We start from the raw sequence: 20,647 nt of genomic DNA on the forward strand, positions 1-20,647 counted from the left end.
GTCTGGTACTTTTCACTGACTTTTTTTTTATTGCTCTTTGTAATCTACATTATTTCCTTACATTTTTGTCAATTATTGTCAAGTACTACCATTAGCAGCATTCAGAATTGAAGGTTGTTTAGGAGCAATGTAGACAATTTCCTGAATGCATGCAGAAAAATGGTTTCCATTTCACTGTAGTTTTCTACATCTGTTGTAGGAACTGCCTCGTATCTCTGCGTGGTCTTAACGGGAATGTGGAACCCCAAAGGCCCTGATCTTAGCAACTGTACCTCACACTGGGTAAATCAGCTGGCTCAGAAGGTTGGTTGAAACATTTTAATCTGGTGTACACTGGTGATTAAGGATTTTAACTGAGCATTAATATTTGAGTTTGTTGAAGCTGTCTTTATTACTCTGTGTTCATTAAAAGTAGGGGTTATGTGTACTCCATGTGCAAAGTACTGGCCAACAGTTAGGTTCTTATTTGTGTCTTAGTATGCCCTCTCTAAATTCTTATGTTGAATTTGTGATTACATGTTCTCATCACTATTTAAAACAAAGTAGCTTTTCTTGTTTTCAAATACCGAAAGCAATATTTGCTTAAAAAATCAAATACTATACAACACACAGAAAAACCTGATAAACAGCAAGGTCTTTTTTGTTCACTGAAAATTACACTGTAATAAATAGATTTTTGTCTGAGTGCATGGATAACAGTATGATTAGACCACAGAACCACTTTCTATGTTTTCCTTCCCTACTGAGATTTACAAAGTTTATGAAAACTGGATAATTTGTTGTCAGTACAAGGCTTCTTGACTTTCAAATGCCTCAAGCACTGGTATGAACAAACAGATTTCTTACTGTCTGATAATGGCAGTAAAATAAAAGTGAGGATGAATAGAAGATCGAGCCCAAAAGTCCCACTCAGATTTCTGGTTTTGATGGCTGTTAAGAACTGCTTTTGTGTGTCATGGATCTAAGAACCTTTAATCTTCTGAGATAAAGAGAACATTATTGGTCTCAATTAGTTACAGATTTCAGTGTATGTGCAAATGGTTATTTCACCACAACAAAGGTACAGAGAGAATTGGAATTAAGAGCCGCAAGCAGAACAAGGGGCCCTGCTGAGATAATATAAACTGTCATTTCAGATCAGAAGTGGAGAAAATGCTGCTAGTCTGGCCAATGAACTGGCTAAACACACCAAAGGACCTGTCTTTGCTGGTGATGTTAGTTCATCAGTGAGGCTGATGGAACAGCTCGTGGACATTTTGGATGCTCAGCTTCAGGAACTACGGCCCAGTGAAAAAGACTCTGCTGGAAGGAGTTATAACAAGGTACACACCTCCCATCACCTCCTCCTGCTGGGATAACAAATGTTCTTGGGTTTGGTATTCTTTTCCTTTCAGAAATATTAATCTATACTTTGTTCCTGCATGTGTATAGTTCTGGAATAAGCATATGAGAGAAAACAGCAGTAAATACACAGTGGAAAGTTGTAATTACCTTCTTTAGGGAATAAGATATAATTCACAATAGCTGACTGGTCCTAAAATACATAGCTGTGTCCCATATTAAAATCTGGAATGCATTATAACTAGTGTGAGGGAAATGAGTATTAGCTCTCAGAAATTCTGTAACAAATCAGCATGTTTATCCAGTGATCCTTTTAACCCTGAACATGTAATAAAATCAGTGGAATTCTGCATAGGTGCAGGGTTTTATTTTAATCTAACTTCCTGCAGAATAATAGCACTTTCTTAGACTTCTAAAGACACCAACATGACTTATAATTGATCTTTATAAAAAGGCCTTACTGCACATAACTAAAACTTGAATTAATGTTTTCTCTGGAAACATGTTCCAAGAAACATTTCAGAGAAAATGTGTCTTTGTGGTTTAAATACAAATTACAGTGTTATTACCTTTCCTCTTTTTCTCAGAGGAAATGTTATATTTCTCAGCCTCTTCCTTGCATGAGCCTAGTCAGCAAGCCACAAAATTAAATATTTTTGCATCCTCCTTTACAGAGAGAGATATCCATGCACTCCTCTGTTATTTTGGCAATAGTTTTATTTACAGTCCCTAGATGCCCTTAAAATAGTTTTCCCAAAGACAGATCAAGGGCCCACACACAGATTTTTTCCTTTGACCTTTTCACACAAACCCCACCATTTGGGCAGAAGTTATCTAGACACCTGAGTAAAAGTTGCTGTGCTGCTTTTGCTGGGGTAGAGTTAATTTTCTTCACAGTGGTTATTATGGGGCTACGTTTTGGATTTGTGCTCAAATAAATCTTCCATATCCTTGATAAAAAGATACTTTTGTTAATGCTGAGCAGCACTTTCACAGCATTATCTTCTTTTCGTACTGCTGTGCTGTCAAGGAATTTGGGAGTGCATGGGAATTTGGGAGGGGACACAGCTGGGAATTCTGAGCCCAGCTGACCAAAGGGGTATTCCAGACCGTGTAACATCATATTCAGCATATAAAGCTGGTGGGAATTAGGAAGAACTGGGAGACTTCAAAGTTACGGTGTTTGTGTTCCCAAGTAACAATTCCATGTGATGGAGCTTGGCTTTTCTGGGAATGGCTGAACACTTGCCTACCCATGGGAAGCAGTGAATTAATTCCCTAGTTTACTTTATTTTGTTTCACCTACTGAATTGTGTTTATTTCAACTCATGGAGTTTGTCAGTTTTACCCTTGTGATTCTTTCCCCAGTCCTGCTGGTGAGCAAATGAGCAAGTGGCTGTGTGGTCTTTGGTTGCCAGCTAGGCTTAAACCACAGCTGGGAAATAACATTTCCTGTGTGATGTTCTGTGTGATGTAGCCATCATGGACAGAAACTAGATTAATGTCCAGGCTCTCATTCAAAATTAGGATTTGAAACACCAGAGTATTTTTTTTTTTCTCTTTCTGAAGTTTTCCAGAATCTTTCTAACTTCTGATTTTCTTTTTCCTTATTAAAAAGCTCCAAAAACGAGAGAAGACGTGCAGGGCTTACCTTAAGGTATATCTCCTGTGCTGTCACCCTGCTTTCTCCCTGCTTCAGCAACCTGCCACGCTTTATCATCTTGCTGCATGATCCTATGTATTTCAGTCTTTGATAAATGTGTATTGTGCCCCATATCAACTTTACAAATGTTGGCTTTGCACAGGTATAACACTCAGAAAAAAAAAATCAAAGTTCATACCTCTTATACCTTAACTTGTTCAAAACTAAAAGAGCAGAAGGGATATTATCTGAATTGGAAGTAACATCTCTCTTGTAATAAAATTTTGGGCAGGGGGAAAAAGCTTGCAACTCAAAGAAATTAGTTCACCTTGGTAGAATTTTATATCAAAGACTGTTTAGAGATAATTTGCTTGTGAGAAAAATATACATTTTATAGCTTGCTTTGTGTGTATTCTTATGCCTAGTAAAATCACTCCTTCTTACAGTTTTGAGAACTGTTACAATTCAGTGACTTGAGGATACAATGCAAAAACAAACATTTCTCTAACTTCACTAGTAAAATGTGTGCCATATATGTCCGATTAACCAGGCTATAGAGAAGGTGTGTAACACATTGCTTCCTGATTTCCAGTTCCTTTCATCAGCTGTAGAATGGCTGCCTGTAGTGGCCAGCTCCTTTGCTGCTGTACAATGCCAGTAACGCCACCTCGCCCCTCTGAAGGGGAAAAAAAAGTCCTAGAACAGACATGTCTGGCAGTGAAAGGTTTTATTGTAGATTTTCTCAAGACTTCTTTTAAAATACTGATTTTTACCTGTATCCTCTGAGATGAAATGTAAGAATTATTTTTGGAAATAATTTTGAAATACTTTATAACATAATAAAAAAATTAATATTCTTACTGAAAAGATATTTCGCTGTGCAGGGCACTTCTGTTTTTTATCCTGAGGCCCTGGAAGTGGATGGGAGATGTCCAGTTATACAGAAATTTGACAAAAAAGACAAAGATCTGGAGAGAAATTAACTTTTCAAGCAATAATAGTTGTAATATGTTTTTATTAGAAACTATATTTTAATAGTAAAGTTTAATCCAGCAGATGTGGTTTAGGTAGAGTGGGGTTTTCTGCTTCCTTTTCATTAGTAAACAGGATCGTGAGAAGAGCAGGAACGGGGCTGCTCTGACAGCTGTGTCACAGGGGCTGTGGGGTTTTTCCCATCCATTTGCCTCTGTCTGAAAGGAGAAGCACTACAGAAATATTACTGGGCAGGTGATGATTTTCCACAAGTAAAACACAGAGTTAGGCTATCCCATAATAAATGCAAAGTGTATTGTATCAATGAATGCATACCATCAGTGCTATATGGCTATACATGAGAAACCAGAGCAGAACCTTAATTTCCAACTGGTGTCATTTTCTGTAGGTCTCAAATGGGCTTCTCTGCTTAGATAAGACTAATAAACCTCTTGAAATTACAAATCAAAAGCTGACTTACACTATGCAAATGAAGCGAGTTCCCACTTTGTGACAGAGAATTCATTTGTACCTCAGATTAGAGGCTCCAATCTGTATTTCTTAGTGACTAATGAATCTGGCCTCTGCAGACCAATTTCTGTTCCACTCTAGTTAATGGTTGCAGCAGTATCAGTGTGAGCATTTTCACTATTCTCCCATTAGAGAAAGAAAAAAGGCTTTAAAGCCACTTCGAAGTATCTTCCACCTGCCAGGAAGGTCGTGGTGGCTCACAATGCAGACAGAAAGAGAATATTTAAATGGATTAGGCTAATTAATCTTGCTCTGACAAGAGCCTTGACCAAGTTTTCCCATTCGTTTGTTTGCACAATACAGTACACCAGACTGACATCTTTCTGTTTGTATGTGTTCTGTTTCCATTTCCAATGCTTTTAAATTGATCAAACAAATTATATATGTGCTTAATGACACATTAGGAGTAGGTAAATGGGACAGAGTAAACAGGGTGTTAAAGCAGTGGCTGCTGTACTCGATGCATAGCACACTCAGTGTACAGCAATGTTATGCATTAATGTAAAAGCCTGCCTTCAATTGATTATCTGATTACTCTGATTGGATTATTTTGTAAAATAATGTAATCATGTCACTGAATTATTCTTCTTTATTTATTACTACCTTATATGCAGCTCAGTGAACCTTAAAGCATGATTATAGAGTTGTTATAAGTAAAACTTTTAAAAATAGCAGATTTTATTCAGCTTTACAGTTTTGCCTTCACTGATAACAGGAACGGTCAGTGGACATTTTGTTTGCTCTATTGATTTCCTTTTCTGAGTGACCTTTGTGCAGGAATGGGAGTTGGTATTCCCTTTAAGTATCTATGAACAGGTACAGGAAGAGGAGGGGGAGTCAGAGTGGCCAAAACTAATTTTGAAGCACTGAGTCAGCTTCATTTCATGCCTCCTGTAATAAAGAAGGTCTGTTTGTCATAGACAAGTAGTTTATAGTGCTATGGCTGTGCTAGTGGGGCTCAGTTTCCAGAGGACTATTATTGTCATTTTAGCCTAAACTGCGGAGTGCTAATTTTGGCGTTAGTGTTTTTAAATAGAAGTTACAGATTTTGACATTAAGATGAAAGCTTCAGGCAAGACTTCTGGCATTTATTTTTATGTTTTTCAGCACAATAATAATACCATACTTATATCTGATACAAAACAAGTCAAATTTGCATGTTTACTGCTTAGAGACCACACAATGCTAGTGACTAGCTGCGCTTCTACTCATGCTAATCCAACAAGCGGATGGAAAATATTTTAATGTTGAAAATAGTGTTCTTGTGCCATTAAATCACAGTAAATCATCCTGACAGTTAAGTATTATAATTGTCGCCGTATAACATTGGGAATTTTCCCCAGCTGCCTAGGGCTTCAGACTTAATGATAGTTTTCTAATGAATGCAGGCAGTTGTGGATACGGTGGACAACTTGCTCAGGCCTGAAGCTCTGGAGTCCTGGAAGGACATGAATTCTTCAGAACAAGCCCACGCAGCCACAATGTTACTTGATACATTAGAAGAAGGAGCTTTTGTCTTGGCTGATAACCTTGTAGAACCAAGTAGAGTCTCAATGCCCACAGAAAATATTGGTAAGTAAACTTCTTTTCATGCATAAATTAAAGTTTGTGTAAATTGCTTTACAAAAAGAGGAAAAAGTACTCCAGGTAGCGACATATTTCTGAAGGCTGAGCTGTGCAATGTTTGATGGAAAGGTGAGTGCTTCAAAGCAGGGAAAACACTCTTTTCTTGTTTGGTTCTTTGAAATTAGCCTTCTTCTTTATTGTCATTAGTACATTATAAAATGGAAAGTAGTTGATGTTGCAAGGTTGATTTATCACTGAAAAATCATTAGCAGAATGCGTGGATGTGAAGAGTGCTTAAAAAGCAGAATATAGATTTTTTTGAGGGAGCTGCTTTCTGTAGAGCTGCAGAAAATACGCTTCTGTTAAATATAAACTGTTCCTAATGAATTTAAATTACTTTTTTTTGCAATGTACTATGCCAGTTAAATATATTAGGCACTCAGCACAGGCCAAATGTTTATATTAAACATGACTGCCTTCAGGTAAAAATGTGTTCAGTGAACTACATCTCCCATAATGCAGAATAGCTATGCTCCAGAGACTGCAAAATAGCTGGAGATAGTTGGAGCATAATTTAGAATTTAAGTGGTGACAGGGAAATGAAGGGGTTTGGTATTAGAGATGTGCAAATATTGTTGTGCAGGATGTGTTAAAGCAAAAATCATTGCTCTGCATAAAATTAAAATTCCTTATTACAGAGATTAATATAGTCTCAGGGAGGTACAAGGAACCTGAAAGTCTGCTAATATGCAGAGTACCAAGATAGAGACTTGGAATAGACTGCAGAAATGAGACTTTTCACGTTTCAGTGTCTGCATATTTGTAGCTGTAAAAGATTCTGCCTAGTTTTTAATTGAGTGGGAAGATACTGGGAAAGGATGGGGAAAAGTCTCAGCCTGTTTTTAAAGGAACTGCACCAGTTGTTTTGAAGGAATGTGGGTAGAATCACAGATATTCCTTTGGATTTACACAAGCAGTTCCATGGAGATGAACAGACCTGAATATTTCTTGTGATAAGCTGTCTTCATGTCATAGTAACACTTCCCAGATGCCATGCAAGACTGAATTCCTAGTACACATATGTATGTATGACTTGGAGAAGGAGAAGGGATTTCCCAATTTCATACTTTTTGTCATTCTGTAGTTCAGAGTTGTAGCTAGACTGGTTTAATATCACACAGATTTTATCTACCAGTTGTCCACTCTCACCTATATGATTTTATCTATCCAAGGAAATCCAGCATTCAGTGGTAATCCCATGAAAATCTCCCAATATGCAATGTAATACTGAAGTACAGCTGAGTGGCATCTTATTTTTCAATTTAAATGCTTATTACCAGAACTAATGAAATGATTTCCTATAAATATACAGAATTAGATGTAGAAAAAAATTAGAAATAATTTTTAGCTATGTATACTGATTTAGCTAAATACGTGGCATGGGTATACTTAGGTATTCTTTGCTGACTGTTTAAAAAACTCTTTATATCTAAATCAATACTTAAAGTTCTAAATTTGTCAGCAGAGGATTCTGCATAGACATTAAGATCCTCAAAACTAACATTTTTTTCTAACGTGTGTAGTATCTTTAAGTATATTTAAAAACATCTTTAAGGATGTTTAGTGGGCACAAATTTGAAGAATGTTTGATATCATGTTAGCACTACAAGAGTGCTGTCATTTTAGCAGTGTGCATTAGATTTAGTTAAAGAAGCTAAGTCTGGGTGATTGAAGCATGCAGTGCAAATCTGCCTTACAGACAGCCATGTGAGAAAACTAAATAAAGACTGGGGGGAAAAATTGTCGTCTGGCATATTGTAATCTGGCCAAGAGACTTTCTCTGCATTCTCCTTTTTTAACAGTTTTTTTTTCCCCTCTGGTCTGTTTAGTTTTGGATGTTGCAGTGCTTTCTACTGAGGGCCAAGTGCAGGACTTGCGATTTCCTCAGGCTGGTAAAGGAGGCAACTGGATTCAGCTCTCTGCACGAACCATGAAACAGAACAGCAGGAACGGTGAGCCCTGGGCACGGAACAGTACAACTCCATTAACTTCTATAAAACCGACCTTACCTAGTTAAAACATCAAAACAGAAACACCACTAAGCTGCTCAGTGGCTTTTTTTTTTTTATGATCATGGGTACCTGGTCATTTTTCTTCAAGTCCGTGGCCTGTAAATACCTCTCAGTTTACTGATGCTTAATTATCATTAGAGTACAGCTCGCTGTACACCTCTGTGGAGTGATGATGGGCTTTTTTTTTCTTTTGTAGGATTAGCCAAACTGGTTTTCATTATTTACAAAAGTTTGGGTCGTTTCCTCAGTACTGAAAATGCAACCATAAAGTTAGGCAGTGACTTGGCGGGGCAGAACAGCACGATCGCCGTCAACTCCCACGTCATCGCCGCCTCCATCAACAAGGAGTCGAGCCGGGTGTACCTGACTGATCCCGTGCATTTCACACTGGAGCACATTGATGTGAGTTATGCTAATGAGTCAATGGGAAGGTCACAAAATCAGCAAGAGAGAAAGGCAATGCAGAAAAACAACCTTTTCTCCATTTGAATTTTAAATGTTGGACTAGGTCAGAGATGCAAGTTAAGTCTATGAACATAAAATTAAATGAGCCTGGTTCAGTGATTATTAGAACTTAAGTGTATTCTTAATGAAAGCTAATTCAGTAATCAACATGAAAATGTAAATGACTCATTTGTTTCTAACTGAAAATTAACTCTTACCTTAGTAGAAGGGTAGAAAATAACTGTTAAGATTCTTGATGGTTTGATGTAGTAAGTTTTATTGACTCTTTAACGTTTTACATTAATTTTGGAACAAGTTACGAAAGCTTATACAAATTATTCAAATTGCATTTATTCACGAAAGAAGAAAGTATGGTATCTTGATCTGTTATACTTTCAATTTATGTATACTTTCTTCATGGTATTTCATTTAATGTGTTTCTTTGCTCTTAAGTATGTAGCTTTCTCTTTTCATGTCTTACATGGGGAAAATAAACCATCGCTATTGTGATAGAGAAAATATGGTTAGATTTTTCCTCTCATTTTGCCTGTTTTTATAAATCTCCTTGGATTCTTTTTTTCATCAAAATACATAGGCACTGGGGAGTGAATATTTTGTGATAACTATTCATATGACTTTGGCCTGACCAAAGGTGAGAACCAAAGGAAAAAGATCCTATTTTCAAATTGTGAATTACAGGAAAAAAAATTCACTATAGCTATAATGTACCATCCATGCATAAAAATTGAAATTGTTTAAAATTGGGTCTACAGTAATTGAGACTACACTTCAGAGTGCTTCAGACTATAAAGTCCCCTATAAACTAGATGTCTTCCTTGTGCAACATAGTCCACAGTTTTGCTGATGAAAACTTTATTGTCCAAAACGTGCAAAGTATAATCTAAATTACCTTTTATACATATTAAACAATTGTTATTGCCATCTTAATGTGTAAAAACCTCATTTTATGTTATCCTTTTATCTCCCAGCCTGACAATTATTTCAATGCAAATTGTTCCTTCTGGAACTACTCAGAGAGGACTATGATGGGATACTGGTCTACTCAAGGCTGCAAACTGGTTGACACAAATAAAACTCATACAACATGTGCTTGCAGTCACCTCACCAACTTTGCAATTCTTATGGCTCGTCGGGAAATTGTGGTAGGTATCCATGTTTCCAGCCATCAACAGGGAACAAACTTAAAAGACTTAGCTTTACATTTTTAGCAGGATCCAAAATTGTTGAAGTTTCTTTAGTATTTATAGCTCCTACCCACTCTTTCCAAAGTTGCTTTCTGTAGCATTTTTCTTCCTCACCCATAAAGTTGCAAGCAAAATAAAAGGGAAGAGAAAACAAGGAAGAAGAAGAATTTTCTACAAGCCATATTTTAATGTTACTGACCAACCTTACAACCATTTGATAGACTCTCCCTCAGTACAGATGGAGAGGCTCTGTTGAGACAGCTGTGCAGACTGTTTCCTGGAAGCCCAAGTGCCAGCTCTCCTTGGTGAGAAAGGTGAAAGGGCTTCCATAGTGGTTGTTTAAACACCTCTTTGTAGTCAGAAATTTTGTTTTCTATTTAAAGCACTTCCTGCATGTCAGAGGCCCAAGAGCATGCAATATTTGCAGGGAAGTGGGACTTCTCATTAAACCATTGTATTTGAAAAGGTCACTGCAAAGAACTGAAGCAAGGAATCTCCTTTAGCTAAACATGAGATTGAAACCAGAATTACATGGGCAGCGTATTCTGCATTTTGTCCTGGTCATTGTGAAAGCACTGCTTTCTTGTCTGCTGTGGAGTTGCAGGTCTGTAGGAAGTCCCAGGGAAAGCTCTCCCTTCTCTCTCCTTTATCAGACCCTAGTGGTCCCTTAAAAATGTTATGGTTCTCTGTTCATATTTCCAACGAGTCTGCAGTGAGCCATAGGAAAAGTAAAAATGCTATCTGATCTGAATAAAATAGTCACATTTTTCTCTCAGACCTGCTCCTCTTCTGTTGACCCTGATCTTGCTCTTCTGGGAAGCTGACCTGAGACTGAGAAATTACTGAGTACATTTTGCTCATCTCATGTAATGAAGAAGTAGCTTTTTCTGGATACCTGTGAAAATAAGTTTTTGTTTATACTCATAAAGAGTCATATTAATTTTCTCCATTCTTGGTTATTTCTAGTACAAAGATGGAGTGCACGAATTGCTCCTCACTGTCATCACCTGGGTGGGAATTGTCATCTCTCTTGTTTGCCTGGCCATCTGCATCTTCACATTCTGTTTTTTCCGTGGCCTGCAAAGTGATCGTAACACTATTCACAAGAACCTTTGTATCAACCTATTCATTGCTGAGTTCATTTTCCTAATAGGCATCGATAAGACAGAGTACAAGGTAAGTTTTCTCTCTGTGTACTGGTCTTGTTCTCTGAAATAACTGTTTGAAACCGATTTGAATTAAAACATGACAACACTGACAAGTTTTTAGCACTCTAACACAGCAAGGCTGAAATAAAAGCTCAGCATGAAAATAAGATCGATATATTCATACATAGTATTTGCATCCATCCAAAATATGCTTTTTATTTTCAGTTGAGAAACACTGACTATTAACGAAGCAGGTGGTTAGACTTTTGAAAGAAGAGATGAAATTGAATGTTGACTATTAGGAACATGAATATGTTTTCTATATATATTCAAATGTCTTAACAGGTATTGACTACATTTTTATATATATTAGTACAAAGCTATTTCTGTACGTATACAAATTTTTTACACTTCATATTCAAGCAGGTATTTTGATAGTATTGGTAAAATTAATTCATGATTCATTGGGTTGAAACTAATAATCTAGCATAGCTTCATCCAGAATTTGGCCAATGGGGACAGAATTCAGACCAATTTCTGTTACAACAGTAGAAATTTCCATATTACAGCAGACAAAACTTGTGGGGCAGACACTTCATAATTTTTAAGATACATCACATTATGCATAGAGAACTAACTGTTCATGTCTAGGATTATCTAAACTGTAAGTCCTAAAACTGTATCAGTTTCAAAATTAAAAAGTTGCCAATAAAATTAAGAAGTCCACTCCAAACTTGATGACTGGGAGATGGTGCAATTTCCATATCTTCATTCATACTGTTCAGTTAATTGACTTTCTGTAGCTACTGAGCACATATTAGTGTTTTCAAATTTTCAGAGTATGTTTTGATGTAGGGAAGGTGCTCCTGAATTTGTGAAAGGTTTCTAAAAAAACTATCTGCAGTTCTATTGCACACTGTTCAATTGGAGAGGCAATGATGTGAAGGTTTTGTGGTTTACATTTCCATCTCTCTCTTTCTTTGCAGATTGCATGTCCAGTTTTTGCAGGTCTCTTACACTTTTTCTTCCTGGCAGCCTTTGCCTGGATGTGTCTAGAAGGAGTGCAGCTTTATCTAATGTTAGTAGAAGTATTTGAAAGTGAATATTCTAGAAAGAAGTACTATTATGTTGCTGGCTACCTCTTCCCTGCTACAGTAGTTGGTGTCTCAGCAGCTATTGACTATAAGAGCTACGGAACAGAGAAAGCGTAAGTAATTGCAAGTGACCTGAGTGTTTTTCAAGTGAATAATTTTTTAAAGCCTATTAGCTGTCAGAGGGTCCCTGACAGACTAAAATACCATCTAAAAGCTTTATTGGTAAGAGAATGGCGATGCTGTGCACAAATTACAATCAAGTCTTTTGTAATTCTCTAGGTTCAGGGGATTTGTACTCTAGAGAGACCAATTCTAAATTATGGTCTTTCTTTTAACACAAAAGATTGACCTGAAACAAATTGAAAAAGTAAATAACTTTTTGTACTCAGATGTATATTAAGCAAAATTTCTCAACTTAAAGTATCTGACAAGCTTAACCACCCAGTTTTAAGCTAATGCTTCATTAGATCTCTTTGTTCAGCTGTCCCTCTAGCTAGCTCTCATCCTGAAGTATGACAGTACAATATTCCAGCCTATATGTTTTATTTTGATAATATTTTATCAGGCAAGTAGAGTGGGATTAAAATTAGTGACTGCCAGTTATTTACAAAAATACAGATGTATATAGGAAGTGACAGAAGGTAGACAGGAAACATTTCTGAGGATTTGCGTTGCTGGAGGCATGAATTTGCCTTTCAGTAGTGTTTATTTTGTCCTTTGATGAAATTAGTTACAGAAGGGGAAGATATTGTTGACTACAAGAAAGCTGCTTGATGTTGCTACTGATGAAAGACAAATAAGAGAATTCAGCAGGGAACTGGGCTGCATGAAAAAGGAATTGCTAAGTGAAGTTGGCCCTAATAGGTTTATACGTCATTTAGTCTGGTATCTTATGTATTCCTTCTCTACAGTTCAACTCCCAGATGGGGCATTTTATTTATACCATATTATTATTCAGCAAAACATGACATCTGAGCATTTTCTGTCTCATATTCCTCAGGCGTGAGCACTTAACATCTGATATAAAGTTAAAAGCAGACTTTGAAGATCATATGGGAAGCCTGCAAAAATTATTTACTGATGTTAGTTTCATTAGTCCATGATAGCACCTGTCACCAAACCTTTTGACTGAAAGGAGAGCTTGCTTTGGTTTTGTTTCCCCTTATGTTAGTTATTCCTGATGGTGTGGTTTCAAGTTCAGTCGTGTTACACAGATTTCATTAGAAGAGGTTCAGGTTAGGTGTTGTCCATGGAATAAGTGGTACTGTGCAATGTTCATCATTGTTTACTGGCAAAGTATTACCTTAAGAAGTATTTTTGCACTTTTCATTTTTTGGACTGAGGTGCTAATGCAGCTTTTCACTTTTCATTCTCTTTCTTCCATAATAGTTGCTGGCTACACGTAGATAACTACTTTATCTGGAGTTTCATTGGACCTGTTACTTTTATTATTCTGGTAAGAACTTTGGTTTTTTTCCTTTCTTTTTAGGTTGCCTCACAGCAGATTAAAAATATTTAAAATTTCATTCCATGCCATCCTTATTAACAAGACATTCCATTAAAATGCTTTACATTGCAAACAATTTGTAATGTGACTAATGGTTATATAAATATGTAGAAATCTTTAAAGAGTGCTGACCGAATTATTGATTGTCAAAGCTGTGGTGGCACTTCAGCATGGCCATTTTTTCCTAATGGCTTGAATTCTGAAGGTCGTATTGACATGTGTAGTCATATGAAGGATCAATGAAATACTAAACACAGGGGTTTTTAAAAGGAACCATTCTTACTGCTTTCAAGTGAGTCACTATGGTACACACTCTAGAATTTAACTGCTAAATATCCAACATATTTATCTCAAAAGGGTATTCTAATGCATTGGGTAATTAAATTTTTTGTTCCATTACACTTACACAGTATTTGTATGTGTATTTGCATGTGCACATTTGTCCATGCCTACTTATGTGTGTATTTGTGTTACATGTAGTGCCTGTCAGACACAGACATTCCTCTGGTTTAGAATAAATGATTATATTTACAATTATTTATAGATATAAGTAATTATGTTGTTATGTAATCAGTAGAATTACTGTATCTTTAAAGCCTGGCTTTACTTGGAAAATACTGTAAAAGCTGGCTGGGGACATAGCCTATGTACATAGAGGCCTTTTCTCATAATTGCTGATAGTTTGGAGGGATGAATTAATTAGTTTTCATGCTTTTGAAATCTTAAATAGTTGCATGTTTTCCTGCCCATCCACAGTAGCAGAGTTATGAAATGTTAGCAGAATTTCAGTTCACTTGAATTTCCAAATTCAGGAATTATATTTTTCCATATTCAGAAATATTATTTTTTCAGTGTGAAGCACATGTGTCAGGCATAATTTTGAAATTTCTTTGAGTTTTACAGATCTGTGTGCCAGACATATTATTTCAGCACTTTCTGTACTTACAGTACAAACTGATACTTTGATTATGGAAATTTCTACTAAAAATGCTCCTGGCCAATGTTTTGGTTTGCATTTAACTCTGTTTATATCAAAAACTATTTGAATCCTTGAGCGATCACTTAAGAAAGATAGTTGTGCAAGGTAGAGGTTGTTAGAGTTCATTGGCATGTTTTCAAAGACATGGGTGTAGATGCCAAAATTTATTTGTGTATGACTTGAATTAGAAAAATTATAGTGTTTGTAAGATTTAAGTGTAGACCATAATAATTGTACAGAGTTTATTCTAAATACATTTAAATTAAATCATGTCTCAGAATGATGGGGATTTTTTAAAAATTAAACCTACAATTGCAATTGAAAGTCAGTCTTTCTATGTTCAATATGACAGACAATATTTTTCAACATGAAGTTGTTTCTTGCAGTTGTAATTATTCTGGAAATTGTTCTGCGTTTCATGCTACAATAGTTAAGTGACCCCAAGTGTGGTTGAGAGGTGATAATTTTGCAGGTTTTTTTGTGGCTCCTTCCTTATTTTATTGTTACTGGGGGTATTTTGCTAAGTCACCTATATTTCTCTCCCTTCCTCTAAAATAGCATTTCACATGTGAAGCCTTGGGCTTTGCTGACGGCTTTTTCACTTCCTCATAACCAGGTCAGAGTGAGAATAGAGGTGAAGGACATTTAATCATATTGACCATGTACAGACATAGTTCACTATTATTTACTGGCCGTGACATTATTATCCTCCAGCAAATCATTTAGACTGAGACGCAAAAGGCTTTTGGGAGCAGTATTCCCAACTTGAAAAATACGAAACAGCAGGTAGCAATCACAGCACAGTTCCTAGGAGTAATTCTTCTCTAGCAATTGCTTTGCCCTCTAATCGTCCCAGCTGAGAAAGCAAGGGAAACCAGAGGAAGAAGTGTGAGAGGTGTAGCAGCTGAAAAATAATATGTCATGTGCACTGTAACCAAAGAGCTCTATTTGTAGTGTAGCTTACTTAGTGTCAGTAGCATGTGAGAATGTCGCCTTGGTAAGCTTTTCAACATGTTGCTCAAATCACTTCTGTGTTTCTCAGTTTAATAGTTCTGCACATAAACTCTTTTTTTGACAGTATTGTCCTCTGTTAATTTACAGTTTTCTTTCTCTGAACTTCTAAGCATTTTTACTTGTGTCTGTGCCCATTTTTGCACAGAATGAGAATGGGAAGTATGAGGGGGAAGCATGAAGCTGCTCAGTACATCTTCTGAGGAACTTTTAACTTCACTATTTCTATAGCCTGTCATGCCTTTGGGCACCAGGGTTATTATATCTATGAGAAAAGAGCATGTAAGTAATGAGCGGTGGGAAACCATTAGTATGCCTGAAATGGTTTAATGAAAGCTTGGATCATGATACGTCAGGAGCTGTTCTTATCATTTGGACAGCTCCATCTGCATCTTTAATAATTAATTCAGTTCAGTAAGAGTTCAGTGTGCACACTCATTTAGAAGCCTTCAGAGAGCACCTCTCTCGCTGCCAGTCCCAGGGAGAAATAGGCTTCTGCATGGCTAAGAGCAAAGATCTGGAGATACAAGAGCAGTTTTAGAGCTGCATTTGCCAGGTAACAAAAGCTCCGGGGAGTTCAAAAAGGGTCAGAACATGTGCAGTTCAGCTAGGTTACTTCAGAGTGGTGTTTCTGTTCTTCTGTCTTATCGTATCCATGTCAGCACTGCAGGCTGTGTGGAATGAATTTTAAGCTGCTAAGCTCAAGGCGGACGTGATTCCATTGAGCAGGTTCATGGCTATAAAACAAACAGTGCACTTCTGTAATCCGTGGTCAGAAAAGCCTGAGCACTTTGACTGCTATGAAGATCTGTATTCATTCATGTCCAAGGAATGGGTGGAGTTGGTTTAATTTAGCCCGAACTGTTGCACTTTGCTTCTCCCAGCTTGCAGGCAGAGCCCATGCATTAGTCTACCAAGGGTTGTCTAAGCAAAAATTACTAAGATGCCCCATTAATATTAACTAAGATGCCCCATTTCATTAACACAGAATGTGTTAAATATTCTCACCCAGACTGAAGTATTGCTTATCTGAGTCAGTAGATGGACAGATGTAAACATAACTTAGCTCCACAAGTGAAAATGGACTGTATTTGTAAGCTTATTTTTTATAAATAATATGTGTTTATCTTTTTATAGTAGACATTTGATAAATGGTATTTTTCTATTAGTCACAGGGGAAATTTATCATAGTTTTTGCAAAATCTAACTTTATTTTGCTACAAATTCATTGAATCTGCTAATTAGCTAATTCTAATTGATTAGTATTCTGTGCAGGTTACCGCACCCATTTTTTTAAAAATTAATTTGAGTTGAACACATTCCCCCTCTCAAGATTCCATAGGTTTCAGGGTCTAGAAAGACAAATTTTCTACTTATATCTTCTTTCATGTCCAGTTCCTTCTGATTTCCAAATGAGAAATGGCTATATGTGTGTTGCCTGTGAAAGAAGCATGATCTCCCAGGGTGCTTCATTTAATTATTACCATAAAAACTGTTTATATTTTATATTTTAATGTAGTAAGTTGTTATTTTTATATATATCAATTGTCTTTCACTTTGTTCTATCACATTACACTTACCATATTAAGAGCTGACAAGGAACTAGTATATTAGAAGATACTCTATTTTTTTTTTTTTTTTACTTTACACAAAATTTTAAAATCAGGTTATAGATTAAACTAGTTTTCTATCCAGTATACCGTCTCTTCTGGTAGACAGTAAGTTTTAGAAACTAGATCAGAATCAAGTATAAGCATAAATTAAATATTGTCCATTCAAATTTTTGCTTATGATTACCAGCTAATGTTTTAAAAGATCTCATAATAGCTCCACCTTCTGTAGCTGTGTGTTCTGTCGCTCTTCGGTATCACAGTAGAATCATCAAATCCAAACCTGATGCCTGACCAGACTTTTAATTTCTTATTTTTAGCTTTCGAAAGAGTGTTGGTCTGATTTGCAGACATGCAGCATGAAAGAGGTTTTACAGACATGATTAAGGGTATAATTTTAGGACTGTTTGAGATGTATATATTGTGCATCTCTGCGTGTGTTAGCACAATGTATTTGTATTTTTTATTGGCTTTGAAGAAGAAGGGTACTGTTCAGCTGCAGATTTTGGCTCATCTGGGGTGGATGCAGCCCAGATGTCAGGATGAGGTCCAGCCAGTCACTGACCATTTTATGTTACATGAAATGATGAGAACACCACCGCTGTCAGAGGCCCATTTTTTTTCCTAGAAAGTTGCTCTCAAAAGTCTCTCTTGCTGTTCATTTGGACCTTTGTATGACCTCAGAGTACTGCATGCCTGTGGTGAATATTTTCTTAAAGAAAGGTGTCCTACTCAGACCATCTGTCAAGCTTGGGAAACATCTACAAATTCATTTGCTTAGATCAGTAAGAGTTCAATCCTCACAGAAACAATTCGGGTTGAAAGGAGCTCCAGGAGATCTGTGGTCAAGCCTTCTCAGAATAGCCTCAGCTCTGGGCCAGACCATGTTGCTTAGAGCTGAAAAAACTTTGCTTGCACAAATGAATACAAAGCCCTAACTGTGTTTTCTTCTCCCCCCTCTACATATTTCTCACCAAGAAAATTAATTCAGCTATTCCTTATAAAAGCAATTATTTTCCAGCAAGTTCCCTTCCCTCACTGCTTAGTGTATTCATGAGAAAAAAGAAAAAAAAAAACGCAGGATGCCCAAAAGTAACTCATGATTTCCTCCAAAACAATCAATTTCTAGATGAAAAACAATTAGGGAGCCAAAAGCAAATCTATAGAAAAGTTTGGTTACAGTATCTCTAAGCAAGCAAAACAGGGTTTTTTATAATGATGTAAAAATGATGCCAGCATGTTTGAACAAGTGGCAAACCATGGTCTTTTGACTGCTGAAACTGAAAACTATGTAACATTTCACAGTGATGGAGAAACAAGTATCATATGCTCTGTTGTCATAGTTACTTTGTCTTCAAAGTACAGTATTTTTCCTTTTTTCTTGGAAGGACTTTTTCAGCTGCTGTGATATGGCATTATTATTTCTGTGGGCTGATTTTGTGGGTCTGTACATAAATTACAATTAAAATGTCACTTAAGAAGCTGCTTTGTGCAGTTTCTCCCTGGTGCAGCAAGGACATATACCCAGTCAGAGCTGAGTACCTACATAAAACCTGTTTAATGCAATGGAGCTTGGCTAAATCTGGGGTAAGGCCATGTCTGCTCACGTCACCGAGGAACCTCAGTGTGTAAATACAAGTTTTGATTTGTCATGTGGCAAACCAGCACTTCAGCTGTACAAAGAATCAGAGGATTAAACCCTATTGTTTCATAAGGCAGTCATTTATGAGCTAAGCCATATCTATGAGTTTTTGATCCAAGAATGATGATGTCAGTATAATACAGGATACTCCAGGGTAGCTACTTAGGCAAGGATTAGCTTCCAGCTGTGCTGTAAATACTGCTCTGAACTGGATTGTGCACTTCCAGATGCATAGGTTGCAGCCAAAGTTGATGTACATGTTAGGATTGACACAGGGCATGTGTCTTAACTCTTAATCTGTTTGTTTTCACAAAAAGCAAATTGAGGTTGCATTTTTTCAGGCAGGCTGAAGAAGTTCATGTGATGTCAGCTACTAAACTGTGCAAGAAACTTTTTCAAATAGAGAAAAATGAAATCTGTGTGCAAAGACATGGAACTAAGGGTCAGGTCTGTTGCAGAGCCCTTGTCCTGTCTGATGAAAAGGCCAGGGAGAGAAGCAACTTGTTTTCTCATCCAATGAAGTTACACCGTACAGTGAAAATGTAGATAAGAGGAAGAGATCACAATGATGTAATGAAATGGTTTTTCTCATGTGGTTAGTAATTTCCTGTAAGAATCATAAAAGATAATCACCAAGATCATGAATTATTGACATTTCTATTAGATTTTTCAGCAATGGAAATATGCATAACCTACACCATGTACATACATCAGCTTTAAGGTTAAGTGTTTTCAGCCAGTTCTTGAAACACAAACAAAAATCAATCTTAAAAGCTTCTTTTTGTTATTTGTGTCACAAACACCTTTTTCTATTAATCTCAACATACAATTGTAAAAATTTTGTACTTTGCATGGTAAGATCAAAAGTTACCAGACACTTTTCTGGTGTTGACAACTGCCTTATAGTTCATGCCATCCATCCTGATTTTGAGACAGCAGCAGGAGCAATAACATGATTGTCTGTAGAAGTAGGAATTATTTCTGTAATACATGTTCTTATTAACAGACTCTGATCAGAGCCTTCAAAATATTCATCTTTTCACAATTAAGACCAGCTCTTTATTAGGATTTCAGTAACATTTCTGACCATTGAGGCATGATTAGTATGACCAGTGTTACAAAAATAGTGAAGATTTTGAAGCTGTCTCAAACCAAAGGCTTCCCAAATTGAGAGACTGGGTATAATCATGCTCCATCAGGAACCGCTTACATATATATATATATATATGGAAGATTATAAGACTGGGGTTCTCTATCTAATGTATGTGTTATAAGGATGTCCAAGCATATTCTTCCATCTTCTCTTAACTTTTGGTCCTGACACTTTGTGTGCACCATTGTAGTAGCAGACAAGGATGTGTCTTCTTGCTGAAAGGACATGGCTCTTACTGGTTTCAAAGATACAATTTTGTCCAACTTTTCTATGCAATATAAGACAGCACAAACTAATTACTGAAATTAATTGGATACCCTTTTTTAGCTTGTGTTCTGCAGGCATCCTTGTATTTGGCTCGCCTGTGCTTTTCACAGGCTTTGAAATCGATAGGAGAAAGGCACCCAGTAACTTTGATATCTGTGATTCTGTTTCACAATAAGAGAATGATAAAAAATTTCCTTCAGTATCTTCCCTGGTGTTACCTGTATGAATGACACAACAAGAATAAGATGCCACAGTCCTTCAAGTGCACACACAGTCTCGCTTCGACAGAATTCAGACTACAAAGGGAAAGAGGGCAGCAGGAGGGTGCACCACCAGCATATGTCTATGGCACTGTTAAGTTTGATGCATTTGCTACATCTTTGTGTTTCTTTTTCTTCTTTTCCTCTTTTTTTCTTTTTTACCAGTTACATTTAAGGTTTTTTCAAGACCCCAGTAGGATTGT

At 36.7% G+C, this 20,647-nt stretch overlaps 1 protein-coding gene across 13 annotated transcripts in view; it reads left to right on the top strand.

Annotated features, from left to right (window-relative positions):
* The window catches only part of ADGRL2 (adhesion G protein-coupled receptor L2), a 155,504-nt gene that overhangs the window by 119,653 nt on the left and 15,204 nt on the right, over positions 1–20,647 (top strand). For 11 of the 13 annotated variants that reach the window (XM_077785409.1, XM_021527154.2, XM_077785414.1 and 8 more), the window contains exons 7-16: positions 200–303; positions 1,137–1,322; positions 2,960–2,998; positions 5,875–6,058; positions 7,942–8,064; positions 8,321–8,526; positions 9,558–9,731; positions 10,740–10,949; positions 11,908–12,128; positions 13,405–13,471. In XM_077785409.1, the coding sequence (XP_077641535.1) occupies positions 200–303; positions 1,137–1,322; positions 2,960–2,998; positions 5,875–6,058; positions 7,942–8,064; positions 8,321–8,526; positions 9,558–9,731; positions 10,740–10,949; positions 11,908–12,128; positions 13,405–13,471 (1,514 nt within the window). The remainder of the gene's footprint in view (positions 1–199; positions 304–1,136; positions 1,323–2,959; positions 2,999–5,874; positions 6,059–7,941; positions 8,065–8,320; positions 8,527–9,557; positions 9,732–10,739; positions 10,950–11,907; positions 12,129–13,404; positions 13,472–20,647) is intronic. The other 2 variants (XM_077785413.1, XM_021527217.2) reach the window with 1 other exon arrangement.

This window comes from Lonchura striata, chromosome 9 (assembly GCF_046129695.1).
Source record: "Lonchura striata isolate bLonStr1 chromosome 9, bLonStr1.mat, whole genome shotgun sequence".
Lineage (NCBI taxonomy): Eukaryota > Metazoa > Chordata > Aves > Passeriformes > Estrildidae > Lonchura > Lonchura striata.